This window comes from Taudactylus pleione, unplaced genomic scaffold (genome assembly GCF_031769625.1).
Source record: "Taudactylus pleione unplaced genomic scaffold, aTauple2 ptg000116l, whole genome shotgun sequence".
Taxonomy (NCBI): Eukaryota; Metazoa; Chordata; class Amphibia; order Anura; family Myobatrachidae; genus Taudactylus; species Taudactylus pleione.
The window spans coordinates 9,858,905-9,876,474 of NW_028284518.1; the positions used below are offsets into that span (position 1 = coordinate 9,858,905).

General features: G+C 41.4%; 1 protein-coding gene across 6 annotated transcripts in view; it reads left to right on the top strand.

Moving 5' to 3' along the window:
- Nucleotides 1-17,570, top strand: part of SLC35B3 (solute carrier family 35 member B3) — a 62,718-nt gene that overhangs the window by 23,673 nt on the left and 21,475 nt on the right. Inside the window, exons 1-5 of one of the 6 annotated variants that reach the window (XM_088471674.1) lie at nt 2,040-2,412; nt 3,311-3,572; nt 5,975-6,096; nt 11,109-11,263; nt 15,358-15,465. In XM_088471674.1, the coding sequence (XP_088327800.1) occupies nt 3,372-3,572; nt 5,975-6,096; nt 11,109-11,263; nt 15,358-15,465 (586 nt within the window). In that variant the 5' untranslated portion in view covers nt 2,040-2,412; nt 3,311-3,371. Of the gene's footprint in view, nt 1-2,039; nt 2,413-3,310; nt 3,573-5,974; nt 6,097-11,108; nt 11,264-15,357; nt 15,466-17,570 lie in introns of those variants that run through there. The other 5 variants (XM_088471672.1, XM_088471671.1, XM_088471675.1 and 2 more) reach the window with 5 other exon arrangements.

Genomic DNA, 17,570 nt, shown 5'->3' on the forward strand with positions numbered 1-17,570 from the left:
AGGGTGTGCGGGGAACACGGGGACCTGGGTCCAGGGAGGGCCCCGCACCGCACACCCTCCACCCATAATATTACTTACCTCTCCGGAGTCCCACGTTGGCGCTGGGGTCCGGCGCTGTAAAACGACTAGAAAATGGCCGCAGCGGCCATTTTCCTGTCGTTTGCGCATGCGCAGTACAGGGAAAATGGCCGCCGCAGCCATTTTCCCGGTGCCCTTTGCATACTATATAGACTCTGGGCACACTCTAGTGCCCCGAGTCTATAACTCCGGCGCTAGCCGCGCACAGCTCAGTGTGCTACCGGCCGCCGGGCGGAGAGGAGGGGGCCCATGTCGGAGACTGCACACGGGCCCCCTCCTCTCTAGAAGCCCCTGGTGTAGGGCAACTGCCGATCTGTCGGCAGACGGATCGTGTTGTCACCGCAGGCAATCGTGCGGTCCCCGCAGACAGCACGATATGCCAGCTTCCCCCTCCTTCACCTGAATGGGATCGTACATCGCATCCCAGATCAGATAGTTTTGCAGGAAGATCTGGGAATGCAATGTACGACCCCGTAGGAGCGCATACCACGATATCAGGTACAATATCGTGCCCATACATGGCACGATATAGCACCTATATCGTGCCGATCCGTCGGATCGGCACGTATACCGTGCCGTGTATGGGGGCCTTAATAGCAAATATGGTAGATAAACTGCAAATGGTGCCCCACAGCTGTCCCTCTTTACCTTAAATACTACTGAGCATCTATAGGGTCGGTCTATTTGGCACTGTGCAAATAAAATCACATTACTCCTAAACGGGATATAGTTTAAATCCTGGCTGTCGGCGCGTAGAATACTGGCACCGGAATCCTGACACCAATCAGAATCCCGGCTCCAGCATCCCGTACTTGAGGGTTATGCTGGGTACACAATGGCAGATATATTGGCCGATTAATTGATTGGCCAGTGTATCGTGTGCCCTTCGGCCAGTGTGTACCAGCGATGTCTGTGAATGATGTCGTTCACAGACATATCGCGTTGGCTGTGCTGCACAACCAATAGCAGATATATCTGCAAACATATCTGTCCATCGTGCTGTGTGTACGGGCGGTCAGACAACAGTCCGTACATCTGCAGCGGAGGCTACGGAGAGGGGGTGGCAGCGCGGCCCCCGCCAGATGATGGTTATTCAGAGTGTATGAACAACCATCTGCAGATATAGTTGAACATCACTCGATCTGCAGATATGTATGTATCCAGCATTAGGGTTAGGCACCAGGGGGGTTAGGTTTATGTTGCGGGGAGGTTGGGGTTAGGTTAAGATACTTACCGACAGATGTCAGTATCCTAACCCTGTCCGCATACTGACCGCCGGCATCCCGTACCCAACCCCTCATAAATGCGTCTATAATGTGGTACAGTGGGCCTGATTCAGAGCCGGACGCTCTGACAGAGCGCTCGCTCTGAATCAGGGCTTTTTTTTTATTATGGAGCAGCCAGGATGATGGTCGCGATGGGCAAGATCAAGATCGACAGCAAGCCCCCTTTGGTGCGAGACCTGGAGCGACGGATTGCCTGTCGCTATCCGGGTCTCGCACACGACGTCATGCGCATGCGCTCTGGGCCACCATCGACCCAGTTGCGAGCGCTCAGCGCTTGCGACCGGGTCTGAATCAGCCCCAGTGTTATTATAATCGTAGTGTTATTACATATAAGCGTGTGGCTTATAGTAGTTTGCACGGGAACATCCGCTGATGTGTGGTGACATAACGGCCAGTGTTGATGCTATCAGGTGCAGCATGCATGTAACTCAGCCGATGCCGGAGAGACCCTATAGTGGATACGTAGCGCTCACAGAGCTGCTGTGCTCAGCGTTGGGCTGGCTGAAACCGGATTACATACACCTGTATATGGCTGCCGGTGTAGTGTGAGGGCACACCTGACGGCTGGTCTTTTTATGTCACAGACTAGTGACAACACTCCCGTTGCCGGAGTTACCAGACCTTACCCTTACCCTTACCGGGATGGCTTACAGCAGCAGCTGCGCCTCTTCTCTTCCTGCCGGTCCCTCATGCCCGTCCCTCTGCACCGGCCTATCACTGTGCTGCTGCTACACGACACGTCACCGCAGCGTGACGTCACAATGCGGAAACGGCGGTTGTCACATCATCACACTACAGCTACAGCTACAGCATATCACCATCATCATACAGGTTCGGGGGTCGAGACCGTCGTGTCCCTTGTCCTGTGTGCGAGCAGCCTGGGGGAGCTCAGTATGCGGCTGCCGGGTACGAGCAGCTGATTTGCGGTTGCTGCTGACAGGTGATTGTAGGAGGCCGAGGAAAGATGCCCCAGGAGGAGATCCGGCCTCTGTAAGCACTGGTGAGGCTCAGCCTCCTCCTATAGAACACCACAGTCTTCCTCCTCCCGGCACGTATTCTGTCTGTCTCTATAGATATATACAAACGTTACATCGCGGTGTCGGACTAATTCCTAGGACTCGACTGTGCAACGTGTAGTAGTGTCAATGCATGGTCCTTAACAGGCAGGTCGCTTAGCCCCACACCTGCCTGCCCCTTTGGGATAGGTAATCAGTGTTACAGCCCACTAGTCTCTATTCCACTCAATGGGATATGCCAGGAGATCCACGTCACAAAATGCAGATGTGTAATATGATTTTTATTGTGAAGAAAGCCTTAGTGTAAAGAATTAAACATATTTTGTAAAGCAGCCTTAGGTCTGGTGATAAAGAAGTTACCCAGTATTGGCAAGTTGCAAGATTTAACCAACCTCATCATTTGTTTGTGTTTCTTATGTTTAAAGGCAAATTCAGTTTAGGTTGAATTCAATCAATAAAAAAAGTTTTTTCCCCATGTTGTGGTGATCTGTCTATTTACGGTAATCTAGTTAGAGCTGACATGTTGGCAATGGATAACGTGGAAATAGTCTCTCTGGTAAGAGTGAGGTCAGCCTTCCCAGATCTAAGCGAAGGTACCTTACTATACTAGATCATGTTGATCACCTCATTTTTAAGAAATTAATATTTTGTAGTTCGTTTCACTTAGAGCTCTGCCCAAAAAAGCGATACAAATATAATAAGTAAGCTAGGGGGCACAAACATTTGTTTGATAACAGTATTTTGCAATAGACTGCTATCCTGTGGGGTACTTAAGTGCAAAGCAAACATGCAATTCCAGTATACAGTGCACCATGGCTAATGGTACATTTGAAATAAACTAGTTTAATGTATAAATGGCAGGTATCACCTTTATGTTCATATTTTCCCTGTAAAGCTTATTTTGAATTGATGATTCTTTATTTTTTTCAGAGACACAGACGATCACTCGTCAGACCAGTCAGGCAATCCTGACAACACCCATCCGTGTGCCATGGATCTAACATTTAACAACTCAAGGAAGAATATATCCATCAGTATTCCTTCAAAGACTGACACAATGTCTCCTCATATCAAGTCTGTTGATGATATCCGGGTGCTTGGTATCAATCTCAGCCAGTTCCAGAAATCCGTGCAATTTTTCATTTGTGTTACTGGAGTGTTTGTTTTTTATTTAATATATGGATATTTACAGGTAATCATTTGTAGAAATTTCTTATGTTTTACTTTTCTAAATTTGTGTGTTGTTCAGGGCTCAAATTGTATATTTGTGCAAATGTATTATACTAACTCTGGTCATATAGGAAAGAAGATCTGCGATATAGATTTGTTACTTATCACTATAGATCACATCACTTTGATGCAATCTATAGTTTTGATAAGTAGCAATCCATATACACTTACCTGTTTTGCAAAGCAGTATATCCAGTTTTGGCAGTCCATTCTTCTCCTTTTTTTTTTTAATCTGTAACTTCAGGTTTTCTTTTTTCTGTATAGTTCTGCGCATGCATCGGCGTTTGATGCTGGACTTTTGTGCTCATGCGACGGGGTCATCTCGGCGGCGGTGGTTAGATAAGATAGGGGCAGAGCGGAGGGGTATTGGACAGTAAGGAGGGAGGTGACCTGGCATATGCCGGGTCACCTCACTATAGCGGCGGCAGGGGTAGAAACAGGACGGGGAGGGGAGTGGGGGCAGCAGGCGGTCAGGACGGAGGTGACCTGGCATATGCACGGATGCTAAAAGTGGGCATCTCAGACCTTGGCACATTTGGTCGCATGAAAGTACACAAAGGAAGGAGTTTGTAGGCCCCTTGCATACAGTCGAAGATGGGCGACCACTAATGGGATGTAGTTAGCATCCCGACGCACACAATGCTGGAGATCAGAATATCGGCGCCAGAATCCCAGTGGCTGTGATCCCGGCGGTGAGTTAGGTTTAGGGTTAGGCACTAGGGGGAGGGTTTGTCTTAGGCTGCGGGAGGGGAGGGTTAGGTTTAGGTTTAGACATGCATGGGGGGGGTTAGCCTCGGGGAGGGTTATGGTTAAGCTGCGAGAAAGGTGGGTTAGGGGAAGGGTTACATTACTTACCTGCATCCTTTGGGATTTCCATCCTTCGGGATTCTGGTGCTGGGATTATGACCGCAGTCTTTGTGTGCGCCGGGATCGCATACCCAACCCTCGCCAATACACGCTGCTGCGTGCGCTTTACAGTGCAACTTAGAATCAGGCCCTAGGTGTTTATTTGGTAATTTCACAATGTGACATAAGAGGATTCCCCAGACAAGTGCAGTTTGATCATTGTGGGACTGATGTAGAGTTGAACACAAGTCTATTTTACTGACTTATCTTGCGTATTCTGAAGCAGAGAGCACCCAAGTAACAGGCGATGGTGAGCTCCGTTGCATCTCCACTTGGCATAACATCGATTTTGCATTAAGGCTAAGTTTACTGAAGGTGGGTTGAGGGTGCATTGACAGAATTGTATGCAGGGATACTCAGTCTTTTAGACACAACTTTTGCACCTGGGGAAGGCCTTGTGCAAGTGCTCCATAATAATAATGACAGATATGAAACCAAGCATATGGATACGTGTGGTCACTTAGATGTGTACATATATACAGGTGAATATATGTAATTTTTCTCTGTGCACGCAATGAAGGTGTAATTCCGCATCGGCCCCTGTGTGTAGTGGCTTTGGGGCTAAGAAAAATAGTTGCTTCAGTCATTACGCACAGGGCAGTTCCAGTGATGGATCCACCCTACTATTAAATATACATTAATTACCTCGATGGCCAGTTATTCTTACCCCATTGGTCAGAAGAGGTAATATTCACACTGCAGTCAAGGAACTTTTGTCTACATCAAACTCCTTTTCATTTAATGCTTCTTGCTTATGAATAAACTTTATACTCAATATTAAAAGATTTTCTCTTCTGGGGAGAACTTTAAATGAATGCGGTGGGGGAGATTCACTTAGCCTTGGAGAGTGATAAAGTGCCAATCAATCAGCTCCTAACTAATTTTTCAGACACAGCCTGTAAACTGACAGCAGCTCGTTGGCTGGTACTTTATCACTCTCCAAGGCTTAGTGCATCTCCCTTATCACTTAACCCTTCCTGGATCCCCTGCCAGTCTGGAGACCACTAAACCTTTTCTCTCCAATAACCTCTTTTTCATTTTCTTACCTGGGAATAGTGTAAGCTAAGCATCTGGATGGACGAGTGCTGTCGTCAGCTTTCCAGAGGGAGTACACTCTTGGAACGTCATCAAAATTATTATTTTTAAATGTTTGCCAAATAATTTTTCAGATAGTCATAAAAAGAATTCCAATAAATTAAATGTTATCCCTATGTATCTTACAGTTTTAAAGTAAATATTTTCACTGATGATGCTGTGCTTTAGTAATAATGCTATAATCACCACTTTTTATGCAGCCACTACACTTGCATTTATTTATCAGTGATATGACAGGCATAAATAATATTACTACTTAAAGCAACATTCAATATTGTTCTTTGTATCTTTTCATTAATAACCAAAGTTACATTTGTTTGTATTGATGTTTAGCTAAAACTTGGTTTTGTGTTTCTTTTACAGGAATTGATATTCTCAGTCGAAGGTTTTAAACCATTTGGTTGGTATTTGACATTAGTGCAGTTTGGATTTTATTCTATATTTGGACTAATAGAACTACAGTTAACACAAGACAAACGCAGAAGGTAGGTTAAGAACAAAGTTGTCAGTTACACCTTAGATATTTGCAAATTTTCTTGACTGTTAGATATAACCTGCCTTCTCTTTGGTAGTGCTACCTATTACAAATCTGCAAAGAATTTTTCTCTTAAAGCATACCTCCCACACCCACCCCACTGTGGGATACTGCGGCGCGTGGGACTATCCCACCAAAATCTGGACAGGTAGAGGTATGCTTAGAGGACCACTGTAACGAGGCTTATGGTATTAATGCGTTGTACCATTGCAACTAAAGCACTAGTTAATTTCCATAAAATAGTAATTACTCATTATTTTTACAAATATATATGTAAAGGTATCCGGAACTTAGCAGTCCAGATATTTAGAACAAGGTTGTGATTGTGTTAGGAGAGTTTCATACATACTGCAGACTTCCTGTCACTTGTGTTATTGGAGGACACAGCAGTTACTTTTAGACACCTTGCAGAAAAAGGACTGAGAGCAAGAACTTAATCTGACATCATATTCACATTTGCTGTGCAGCTCATACATCTCAATTCTCTCAAGGAATGGAAGTTTTACATATGAATTTATGAATATTATTAGTATCTCTTTAATATGCACTATTTTTCTGTTAAGACCACGAAACTTCAACATTGAGATGTTCATATATGTACCATGGAGGTAGAAGCACATTGATTGATTAGTGTTAACCTGACTTTTTATAATGGAGTTATTTTAAAGTATTACCGCCCTTTCCACTACAGACAGGTCCCGTGCAACTCTTCTAGTGTCGGGCGTTTTGTTAGTTACAATGTGATGCTATTAATTTAATATGCTACACATGTATATCCGTGTGCACCTGAGTATGTATATGAAGCACAATGGAACTTGGAATGAAAAAAGCTGCGACCTCTACATTATAGCACTTTGTATACAGATTCAGGGACTCAGTCGCACACAGATATACAAGAGTTGCTTATAAATTACACAGCATATGTGCAGCTTAGTTGCCTCGCATTAAAACTAGGCGCATTTTCGACAAAAAAAGAAGCCCTGTGCTAGCAGAGTTGCATGGGACCTGCCGGCTCACTCAGGCCAATTTAAAAGATGCTTGGCGTTAAAAGAGGGTCACGGGCCGTGGGGTGATGAGAACGGTTTTTCGTGCGACTGCAGCAAAGATGTGTAAGGACACATCTGTAAACCCACCAATCCACACACTGAATGTATGAACAGCAAGTCTGAACAGCGGTCACTCAAACTGTCTGCTAAGAAGCACCTCCATCCTAATAGTTGTTCAGGTTAGTGAAATATGATCCTAATGCTTATGTGGTCATGTCACCTGTACACAATGGAGACAGCCATGTTGTGGCATGAGCTACAATGCATGAGACTGTTGCCTATTAATTAATAAGGAATTTGAGTTATTGCAAACACAAAAATTGCTTGTCATGTCACTAGTTCCTACTAAAATCATTGGCTGCAGTTTATTAGTTCATGCCAGCACAGTGCCTGCCTGTATGTGATCAGCACCTCCGGGTCCTAAAGGTCCACACACTGGACGACTCGCAAAAGATGCAATGTCATCAGCGATTTCCCTTGAACTCCCCAGGCAACTCACCGGCACTCCTGGACAAACGATATCTTGCTAAACTGTGCAATGTGACTTACGACCTATCGTGCGTCCTTAATGATTTCCAGTGCATCGTTAAGGAGATTGCCAGATCTTACCTGCAGTAGGTAAGATCTGAAGATGCGACAAACGACCCGCGGGACCGCACATCGGATCGTTATCGTACCTGGAAGCTGCACATTTTTAAATGATGTACCGTTCCAATGCATCGTTTTCGTGCAAATCGTGCCTAAAACCGTCCAGTGTGTGGGCACCTTTACGCTTACTTTTACCTAATCCAATAAAATCCTCAGATATGATGTCATTAAAAGAGTTAGGCAGTAGTTTAAAAAGTCAATCTGCACCGGTGGCATGGTTACCATGCATCTGTAATTTTGTGCGTGTTCTGTAAACAAAACAAAAAAAAATATTTTTGCTTATCGGGAAAGGTTTAGTGTCCAAGTTGGTTTATAAACCCATTATTTTCAATCATGATCCCATTTCTTATCTAGATGCTATTACTAATTAGATGTTTTAGAACTACTTAAATGTGTGTAAAATGATTGGTCATCTATAAACTTTTTAGAACATTGCCACAAAATTATGTTGTTTAGTATGCTCAATCACTAGAACAATTATTTAGTTGCCTCCTGCAATTATTGCTTTTGAATTCCTCACATATAGAATATCAGGGGCTGATTCTGAGTCACACGCTGCTGCGACCGCTTTAGTGTCTTTTACCGGTGTCGTGCCTGCGTCTCTATGCTAATGCTAGCACAAGCCCTTCCCTCCTAGTGTACAGACGTTCATCTGAATGCGCAAGGGCTGGGACGCCCAATATGAGCGGCTGCAATTGCAACTATCAGAAGCATCATCAGGACTTGAATCGGTTCCATGCTAGGTGGGGATCATGCAAGATATGGCCTCCAATGTACTCTATTAAGCCTCTAAGTCCGAAACCACTCCTGCGACACTCCTTTCAGACTGAAGAACTTTGTGCATCTGTTAAACCATCGCCAGTCAGTGTGGCTCAATCACTCCTGTAACTTTGCATGCACACACCATGGGATGCATGCGCTTGGGACTTTTAAGGGATTTAGACGCTTGCGCAGTCGCAAAAAAAAAATCACAAACTTACGTGAAAATCGCCATTGTGTCCCTAAATGTGAAAATGTAGTATACACTTTATTATATTGAATTAAAATGTCAAAAGAGAGTACAGGTACTGATAATATAAGTTAAAGCAAATAGGAATCAGCATAAATGAATCAATACTGTATAATTAGAATTAATAGTGATGTGCTAGTTTGATATGTATCCTGAACAGTAAACCACATACGCATTATGCAATACTGGAAGGAGAGGACAAATATGAGAGTAGTCATTGTCTGTGCGGCTGCGAAAATGATCAATAGTTACAGTATAGCATAGTAAATCTGTGTTAAGTGGCCCCTAGGTCCTGGGCAAACGGTCATAAAGCTGGCACCTCATGGCCATCACTATTAATTAAATACACCTAATAGTGTAGAACTTTAAATTAAGCAAAAATTCAATAAGACTTTTGTCTGTTTGACTTAGAACAGGTTCCCAATGGCTGGTAGAGGGGTCCTCACAGCAAGCTCCCTCTGTGAATTTCCCATTAGGCATGTGCTTGGAGCGACATTAGGAATCTTTTTATTATTGAACGATTCACTAGAAGTAAACAGAATCCCAAACAGCCATTTCTGTGTAATATTGAACAGTATTTTCATTTTATAAAGTACCTGCATAGGTATAATATAAGTATGGCTTATCAGCAACTTCAATAGCTGTTAGTGTAGTGGAAGAGTGCATCCATTGAGCATATGTCTCACTCTTATCACTGTTACTCTATGAACAAACTTCTGAATATGGAATGGGTAGATGGAAATGATGGTGTGTGAGGGGTGGGACTTTTAGCCCATCATGCATATTCCTTGGGCAGTCTATTAAGCTGGGTACACACCATATGATAAATTGTCCGATATATATTGCTCTGACGTGGATCGGAATGATATGTTGTACACATCATACAGTGTGTATGCCCAATCCATCGTTCCCAGCCATCGTTCATTGAATCATTCCATCTGCTGTGCATTTTGCACATTAGATGGGATGATTCCATGGCCGACGCAATGCTGTTACAGTACATGCAGCATGTAACGATACATTGTGTTGTCGTACACCAGATCATGTTGTGTGTATGGCGCAGCTATGTATCATTATAACGCAATACTGGGTCGCACTATCGTAATGTGTGTACCCAGCTTTAGAGAAGGGAGGTAGCAACAGACATAATGGTACTGCCACATAGATGATCAAATGTAAATAGAAAAATTCTGCTCCAAAGAATAGAAATTTTAGTATATTTAAAAACTTATGGCTAAGTATGTAATAAAACATATGGCAATTTTGTGACAGACATTGATGTAAGGTGTATATAATGGTAATCTAAACAACTTCAGTGCAGTTTAATTATTTCTTAAAAGCATTATGGTCCAATATTAATGAGCTGTAATGGATAATCAAATAAATGTGAACAGCTGATAAAATTGTGTATTACAATAATAGCCTGAGAATGAAGCATCTTAACTTAGAAAACCTCTATTTAAGTGACTGGGATAGCGATTAAAAAACTGAGCAGATGCCCTTAATAAATGACTACAATAAAATTCTGTAGCCACTTAGTCTATACCAGTGACCTGCAGTGAGGCACACAAGGAGATGGGTCTGAGTGCTGGAAGCCTGTCTCACCCCCTAGTCACTGTAACTCTCCTCTCACTACACTAAGCTTCAGTGTCCATTGATTCTTCTACCTACATCACTGTGTCTTCTCTTGCTGCTGCTGACTGAGCTCCATCTTTAGACATTGCAGTGCAATTCCTGGCACATGACACATCCAAGGTGTCCATCACTGTTGTATTAGCTCTCTTTCTGTGCAGCTTACTGCCTGTGGTGTGGCCCCGCCCCCAGCTCTGCACGCAGTGTCTGACTATACAGAAGCAAGGCTGAGCTATTGCTGCCTCAGTTCTGGTCTACCAGCAGTCCCAGGGAGCTCCACAAAGCTGGTGAGCGTTAACTATAAAAATTATTAGAATAAACAAAGATGTTTGTAAGTTATAAATATCATCTTTGTATTACTCCAATCATTTTTATATCAAATATCAGGAGTATGACAAGGGAGGCTCTGCTTACCCTGACTGCACGTCCCTGGCCTATACCATAGTTTTATATAATTACTCAAAAATATTGCATAGGCCAGTAAGGTACATAGGGAAAGGGATAAGTAACACAATATAAAAAAAATGTTGACTCCAATGGGAGCTAGGGCACAGTGGAGCTTTTTATTTATTGTTGATGTTTATTATAGATCTGCATTAAAAAACATTTTTTCTCTTATATTTTCAGAATACCGGTAAAAACTTATATTATAATAGCTTTCCTCACAGTGGCGACAATGGGTCTTTCAAACACTTCCCTTGGATATCTGAATTATCCTACTCAGGTTATTTTCAAATGCTGCAAACTGATTCCTGTCATGATTGGAGGAGTGTTCATTCAAGGTATGCAACCTTCAGGCCAGTTAATGTCCAAGAGAATCATATATGGGTCATGTTTGTTTTAAGTCGGGTGCCATGCAAATTATGTGCCACATGTCTTACTTGGAATGTGTGGTTTATTTTGTCTGCTCCTTTGTGTAAAGTAGAAATCCCACATAGAAGTTTTATTAAAGTTAAGTACTTTTTAAACATGCGCATAACGTAGAGGAGAAAAGAGATTCTGAAATGCCCCTCTGAATTCTATCTTTACTGTGATGTCCTCCCACTCTGACATCATATCACATGCGTGGTGCTGTGTTGGCCTTTGTCTGTGTAGCAAACTAGGGCTGTGTCTGTCCTCCATACTGGTGTTTGATCCCGGGATACTTTGAAGGGATAATAGGGCCTGATTCAGCAAGGATCACAAGTAAGAATTAGCTCGCAGTTGGCCGATGTTGCATCTCTGCAAGTGCGTGAACCAGTCATTGCGATGAAGTAAGGGATCGCACGGCATACGCAGTTAGCACGGAGAGACCTCCGATGTTGATTGACAGGAAATGCCGTTTGTGGGTGATGACGGGGGGTGGTCGGGCGAACACAGGCGTGCCTGTGCGTCTGAACGGCATTGCAGGGGCGTGCATAATTAAGCTTGTGTGACGGCATATGCAGCCATACATCTCGATGTACACAGGAAGCTGTGGCAGGTCAGGGCTACTACAGTTGTTCATATGGGTTAGATGGTTCTCGATGTTTTCGCTATCCTGCATACTGATCATGCATAGCGTAAAGGGAGGTGGGCAGGCATTATGTAGTGCTAGACGTCTGCATCTTGTGTTGCGTTTGCCGAGCGTATGCATTTATTTGCACGTACCTGGCCCCTGCGAGAATATGCTATTTCTTACTTGCAATCCTTGCTGAATCAGGCCCATAATTCCTAGGAGGATAGCTAGGTAAAATTACCCTATGCATGTTTTAAAAGACATTTCACTTAAAACAAAAAAAGATTTGTGTGATTGCTGCCAAAGGAGCAGGCACAATTAAGCCAATATGATGGCAGAGGGGGGATATGTCATAAAGGGGTATTTCAAAGCCTCTGTGTTCACTACATCATGTGACTGTCTTTGCCACAGTAGTCCATGGCACTGGAAAATTGTTAATGAATTACAGACCGAAATAACAATCCAATGAGAAATGGCAACAAGATTCTTCTTATAGCCTGCAAAATTGATTTATGTTAAAACAAAAAAGAAAACACTTAATTTTTCATAGGGTTGCTGCTTTGACAAGGGCACTGTCGTGTTAAGTGGCAGTTATTGCAATTGAAGCTCTGGGTGACAGGCTCTTGTTCATTTATTTAACATAGATGTGATTCAACTGTATGATGAATGTCCATGGGATGGTACTGAGCTACCTGCCATTTTTTGTGGGATTCATTAAAATTTTAATTACATTACACTGTAACATTTCTACAAAAAAAAAATCATTTTATACTGCACTGTAATCTAAGAGTGCAAATAAAATAACTTCCTATACTTTATTTGTTATTTATTACCAGTTATTTATATAGCGCACACATATTCCGCAGCGCTATACCACAAATTATTTGCTTTCTGGAGATTGAAAGATGCAGATAAAAGGGGATTTCTCCCTTCTGGTGACTTTATTGGCTTGTTCATTTGCTCTTACAACTTTTACTGATTACATTCTTTTTGGCCACATAATTGTATCCAATGCAGAGAATACAGTAGAGATGTCTATATCATGGCAAATAAAACTGACTAGTATGCCTGGTATAATAAATATATGGCTTAAAAGCACAGAAGGGAGGCAGAGAAATCTACAACGCATTTACTAAACGTTGCAGGATGGTGTATATAATTAACCCATTTAAGATACTAGTTTTCATGGGAGTCTGTTGATTATTTTGTTGTGCCTGATTTAATAATTTGTAAAGCAAGTCTAACATAATATTGTATCCTATTTAATCTATTGTGAATTCCAGATTTTATTTCCACACCATTTTAGTGCCAGGTACAAATCTTATCAGTAAAATGTGGTGGTGTGATTTGCTGTGCATGATTGGAAATACGTAGATTGCCCATTGTAGTAATCTGTCCTACAATCTTGCTGCTCTGTTCAGCAACTTTCTCCTTTTGTATGGAGCACCTAAAGTAGTGTGAAGACTGTTTTCTGCCAATGCAGCATCACTTCTAAACCCAGCCTTTTCCATTTCCTGATGTAATGAACAATTCGGTTTGCAATTCAAGTAAAATCCCTGTAATAACAGAATTGTGGGAGATAATTTTTTGGAAAACCCTCAGACATCACTAAGGCAGACCTTACAGAGAGTACTCTGCAGCCTGACTGGAAAGCTTATACTTTGAGGGTCTTTCATCATACAGTACATGCAATATGTTACTGGTGACTAAGGGGTATATTTACTAAAGGTCGATTTTAATCAATGTTGTCTTTCTGGGGCTAAATCACACATTTACTAATACTTAAATAAACAAAAAATCGTCTGTTAGTAAATCTGTGATTTATCAGAAACACAACATCGATGTTGATCGATTTTCAGTGACTTTAAATTGATTATAATCGACCTTTAGTAAATATACCCCGAAATCTTCAAAAGTTGAGCAAAAGTGCACGTTAATTTACAATGTATAAAAAATATATTGCTTTTTTTTTTCTATGAAAAAATATACTGGTACAAGTCTATAGGTACAATTATTACAGGATTTTCCACACTACTGTAATTGATCAGATGCTTATTTTATTCACTGCTGAAATGATTTTGATTTGCATCTGCCCGTTCCTGGAACTAGTTACAAGAATTAAAAATTACACTCACTTTTTTTTGTGTGTGTGTTTGTGTTTATATGTATGTGTGTGTGTGTGTATGTGTGTGTGTGTGTGTATATATATATATATATATATATATATATATATATATATATATATATATTATATATACAGACACACAGAAAATAGAGGATAAAGAAATCTAATGATATAGTATGTTATGCATTTGGCTGCACATCATTTTGTGTTCTACAGAATAACTGTGTACAGCCATGGCCAAAAGTTTTGAGAATGACACAAGTATTGGTTTTCACAAAGTTTGCTGCTTCAGTGTTTTTAGACCTTTTTGTCAGATGTTACTATGGTATACTGAAGTAAAATTTACAAGCATTTCATAAGTGTCAAAGGTTTTTATTGACAATTACATTAAGTTTATGCAAAGAGTCCATATTTGCAGTGTTGACCCTTCTTTTTCAAGACCTCTGCAATTCCCGCTGGCATGCTGTCAATCAACTTCTGTGCCACATACTGACTGATGGCCGCCCATTCTTGCCTAATCAATGCTTGGAGTTTGTCAGAATTTGTGGGTTTTTGTTTGTCCACCTGCCTTTTGAGGATTGACCACAAGTTCTCAATTGGATTAAGGTCTGGGGAGTTTCCTGGCCATGGACTCAAAATTTAGATGTTTTGTTCCCGAGCTACTTAGTTATCAGTTTTGCCTCATGGCAAGGTACTCCATCATGCTGGAAAAGGCATTGTTCATCACCAAACTGTTCTTGGATGGTTGGGAGAAGTTGCTCTTGGAGGATATTTTGATACCATTCTTTATTCATGGCTGTGTTCTTAGGCAAAATTGTGAGTGATCCCACTCCCTTGGCTGAGAAGCAACCCACACATGAATGATCTCAGTATGCTTTACTGTTGGCATGACATAGGACGAAGACTTTTGGAGGATGGCCTGATGGACCACTTCTCTCCAGGAAAACATCAGGGACAGACTGATATTCTGCAAAAGGTACAGGGATTGGACTACTGAGGACTGGGATAAAGTTATTTTCTCAGATGAATCCCCTTTCAGATTGTTTGGGGCATCTGGAAAAACGCTTTTCCGGAGAAGGAAAGGTGAGCGCTACCATCAGTCCAGTGTCATGCCAACAGTAAAGCATCCTGCCCTATATTCTTGTTTTTCCTAATTTGATATTGATGTTTGATGGTAAATATTTGTACACAATACAGATTCCTCTTGTCATGGCCATAAATGAATGACCTCTTAGTACAAATGTATATGTAATCCACTTTACTTGTTTCTACAGGAAAGAGATATAATGCTGTGGATGTGACTGCTGCTATATGCATGAGCATTGGTCTCATATGGTTTACACTGGCTGATAGTACAGTTGCACCAAACTTCAATGTCACTGGTAAGGTGATAGATTACAGCATGGTTAGCCAATCTACAGCCCCATTGAATTACTAACCCCTAGATGAAATTGCTTGGAAAATTAGATGATAATGTATTATTTATATATTCCTGGGAGACAGTAAAAAGGGTTTGTCCTGTAAATTACACCCAGGCTTCCAGACAAATCTGAAGCTTTGTTAAAAGATGGAACAAAAAAATTACAGATGTGTCCACATACATCTCACCACTGTGCGCTACAAGTCGCGTTAAATATAACGCGTGAGCGACTTGCAACTCTGTAGTGCTGAGCTTTTCGTGCAATGCTCGCATTATGTTTAACGCGATTTGTAGTGCACAGAGATGAGATGTATGTGGACACATCTGTAGTTGTTTTGTTCCATCGTTTAACAAACTTCAGTGTAAATTTTTCTTTTAATTAATGGTTCCAGCTGTTGTATTATACTCCAGCCCAAAATAGGGAAGCCAATCCCGCTTCATTTTTTCAATCCTGGGATTTTGGACTGAAAAAATCTCGATCCCGGGATTGTGCCTTTCCTGTAACTTGCATAGAATGGCCCTTTCATTTCACAGAGCGCACTAAAGAGCATTTAATTGAAAGCGTAAAATGCTAACTATATGTAATCCTATTTGAATGCAGTTGATAGTAATATGCATATGTTGTTTTTATTTTACTATTGAATCGGATGATGTTAATAATTTAGCCAGTATGTCACTTTGCCAATTCTATAATAGCACACATCCTCGCTCTATATAGTTCAGCAGTGTAAAATGCATATTTGATGTACAGCTTACAGTATCCCTCTTAAATGTAAATCTATTAGTTTGCTATAAAAAAAATAAATGTGCTCAAGTTCCTTTCTGTATGTAAATAACTGAAATTGGATTTGTTACATATGGTGCTTTAACTACAGAAACAGTAATCACAGTAGTGTATTTCTTGGTATACAGAAGTGGTGCATAACAGACAATAAGTAGGAAAAAAAAAGCAAAGTACTGTAGTTTATTACAACATATTATTCTTTGCAAAGGCGATGTATTAGGTAACATATGTTAAATGAGTATTGACACTAGCATATGCATGGATAAATGCATAAACCAGCAAAAGTCTTGGAGGCATTGAGGCTTTCAGAAAACATACTACTTTCTCTATTTTATATTAACTTTCAAATGAAAAATTCTTAAGGATTCAGTTGCCTAAGGGTAGCAGTTTGGATGCTAGTTACTAAATGCCAAATTGACTTCACTTGACTTTTACTCATAAATTTCTCAGAAACATTGATACATAAACTAGTCTGATTTCAGCTGAAGCTCTACTTACATAATTTAATCAGATTCCCTTGAACATTGTGAGGGACAAATCTATTCAGATGACATTTTTGCCTAAAGGAAGCAAAACTGTTCAGCTAGTATAAACAAAGCATACTCTTACGCTGTCTCATACAAATATTCTTATCATAAAACCCCAGTTGGTTAAGGGCCTACATCCCTTGTACTGCGCTTGTGTACATGGTGTAAAAACTTTAGGGCCTGCAAATTAAATCTTGTAAATGCTGCTTTTTACATATCTTCACCAAATAGTGTTTTACAAATTCTGAAGTAATTTTCATTAACGTAAAATCAGGTGTTAAACTCCTTTCAATGATGACAACTTTATTAGAGAGGGGTGTGATTTGTTGGGTGGGCATAGAAAGAATGCCAGCATGGTCAGCATGTCAACCGACATTCACAAGTTCGGCAGCGTAAAAGTTGACAATCGGCATGTCGACAATGTGTTTTTCCATAGACTTCAAACCAGGACTTGACAAATGTTTCTAAAATCTAGGAGCCCGGATACAAGTGTAGGAGCCAGACCACCATCCCCCCCCCAAAAAAATTACAGGAGTGAGTGAGAAACACAGCTCTGTGTGTTATGCAACTGTTATACACACTATACTAGTCCACAAAATGGTCACAGTTGAATGGATACAGTAAAATGGAGGCCCCCTCACTGCTCTGCACAGCTCCCCTGCTCCACCCCCCAGTAATAACGGACCACAATTGACATAAAATAATGGTGCCAGGATGTACAACAAAAAAAACCCTCCCCTCGTGGTCACACCACTA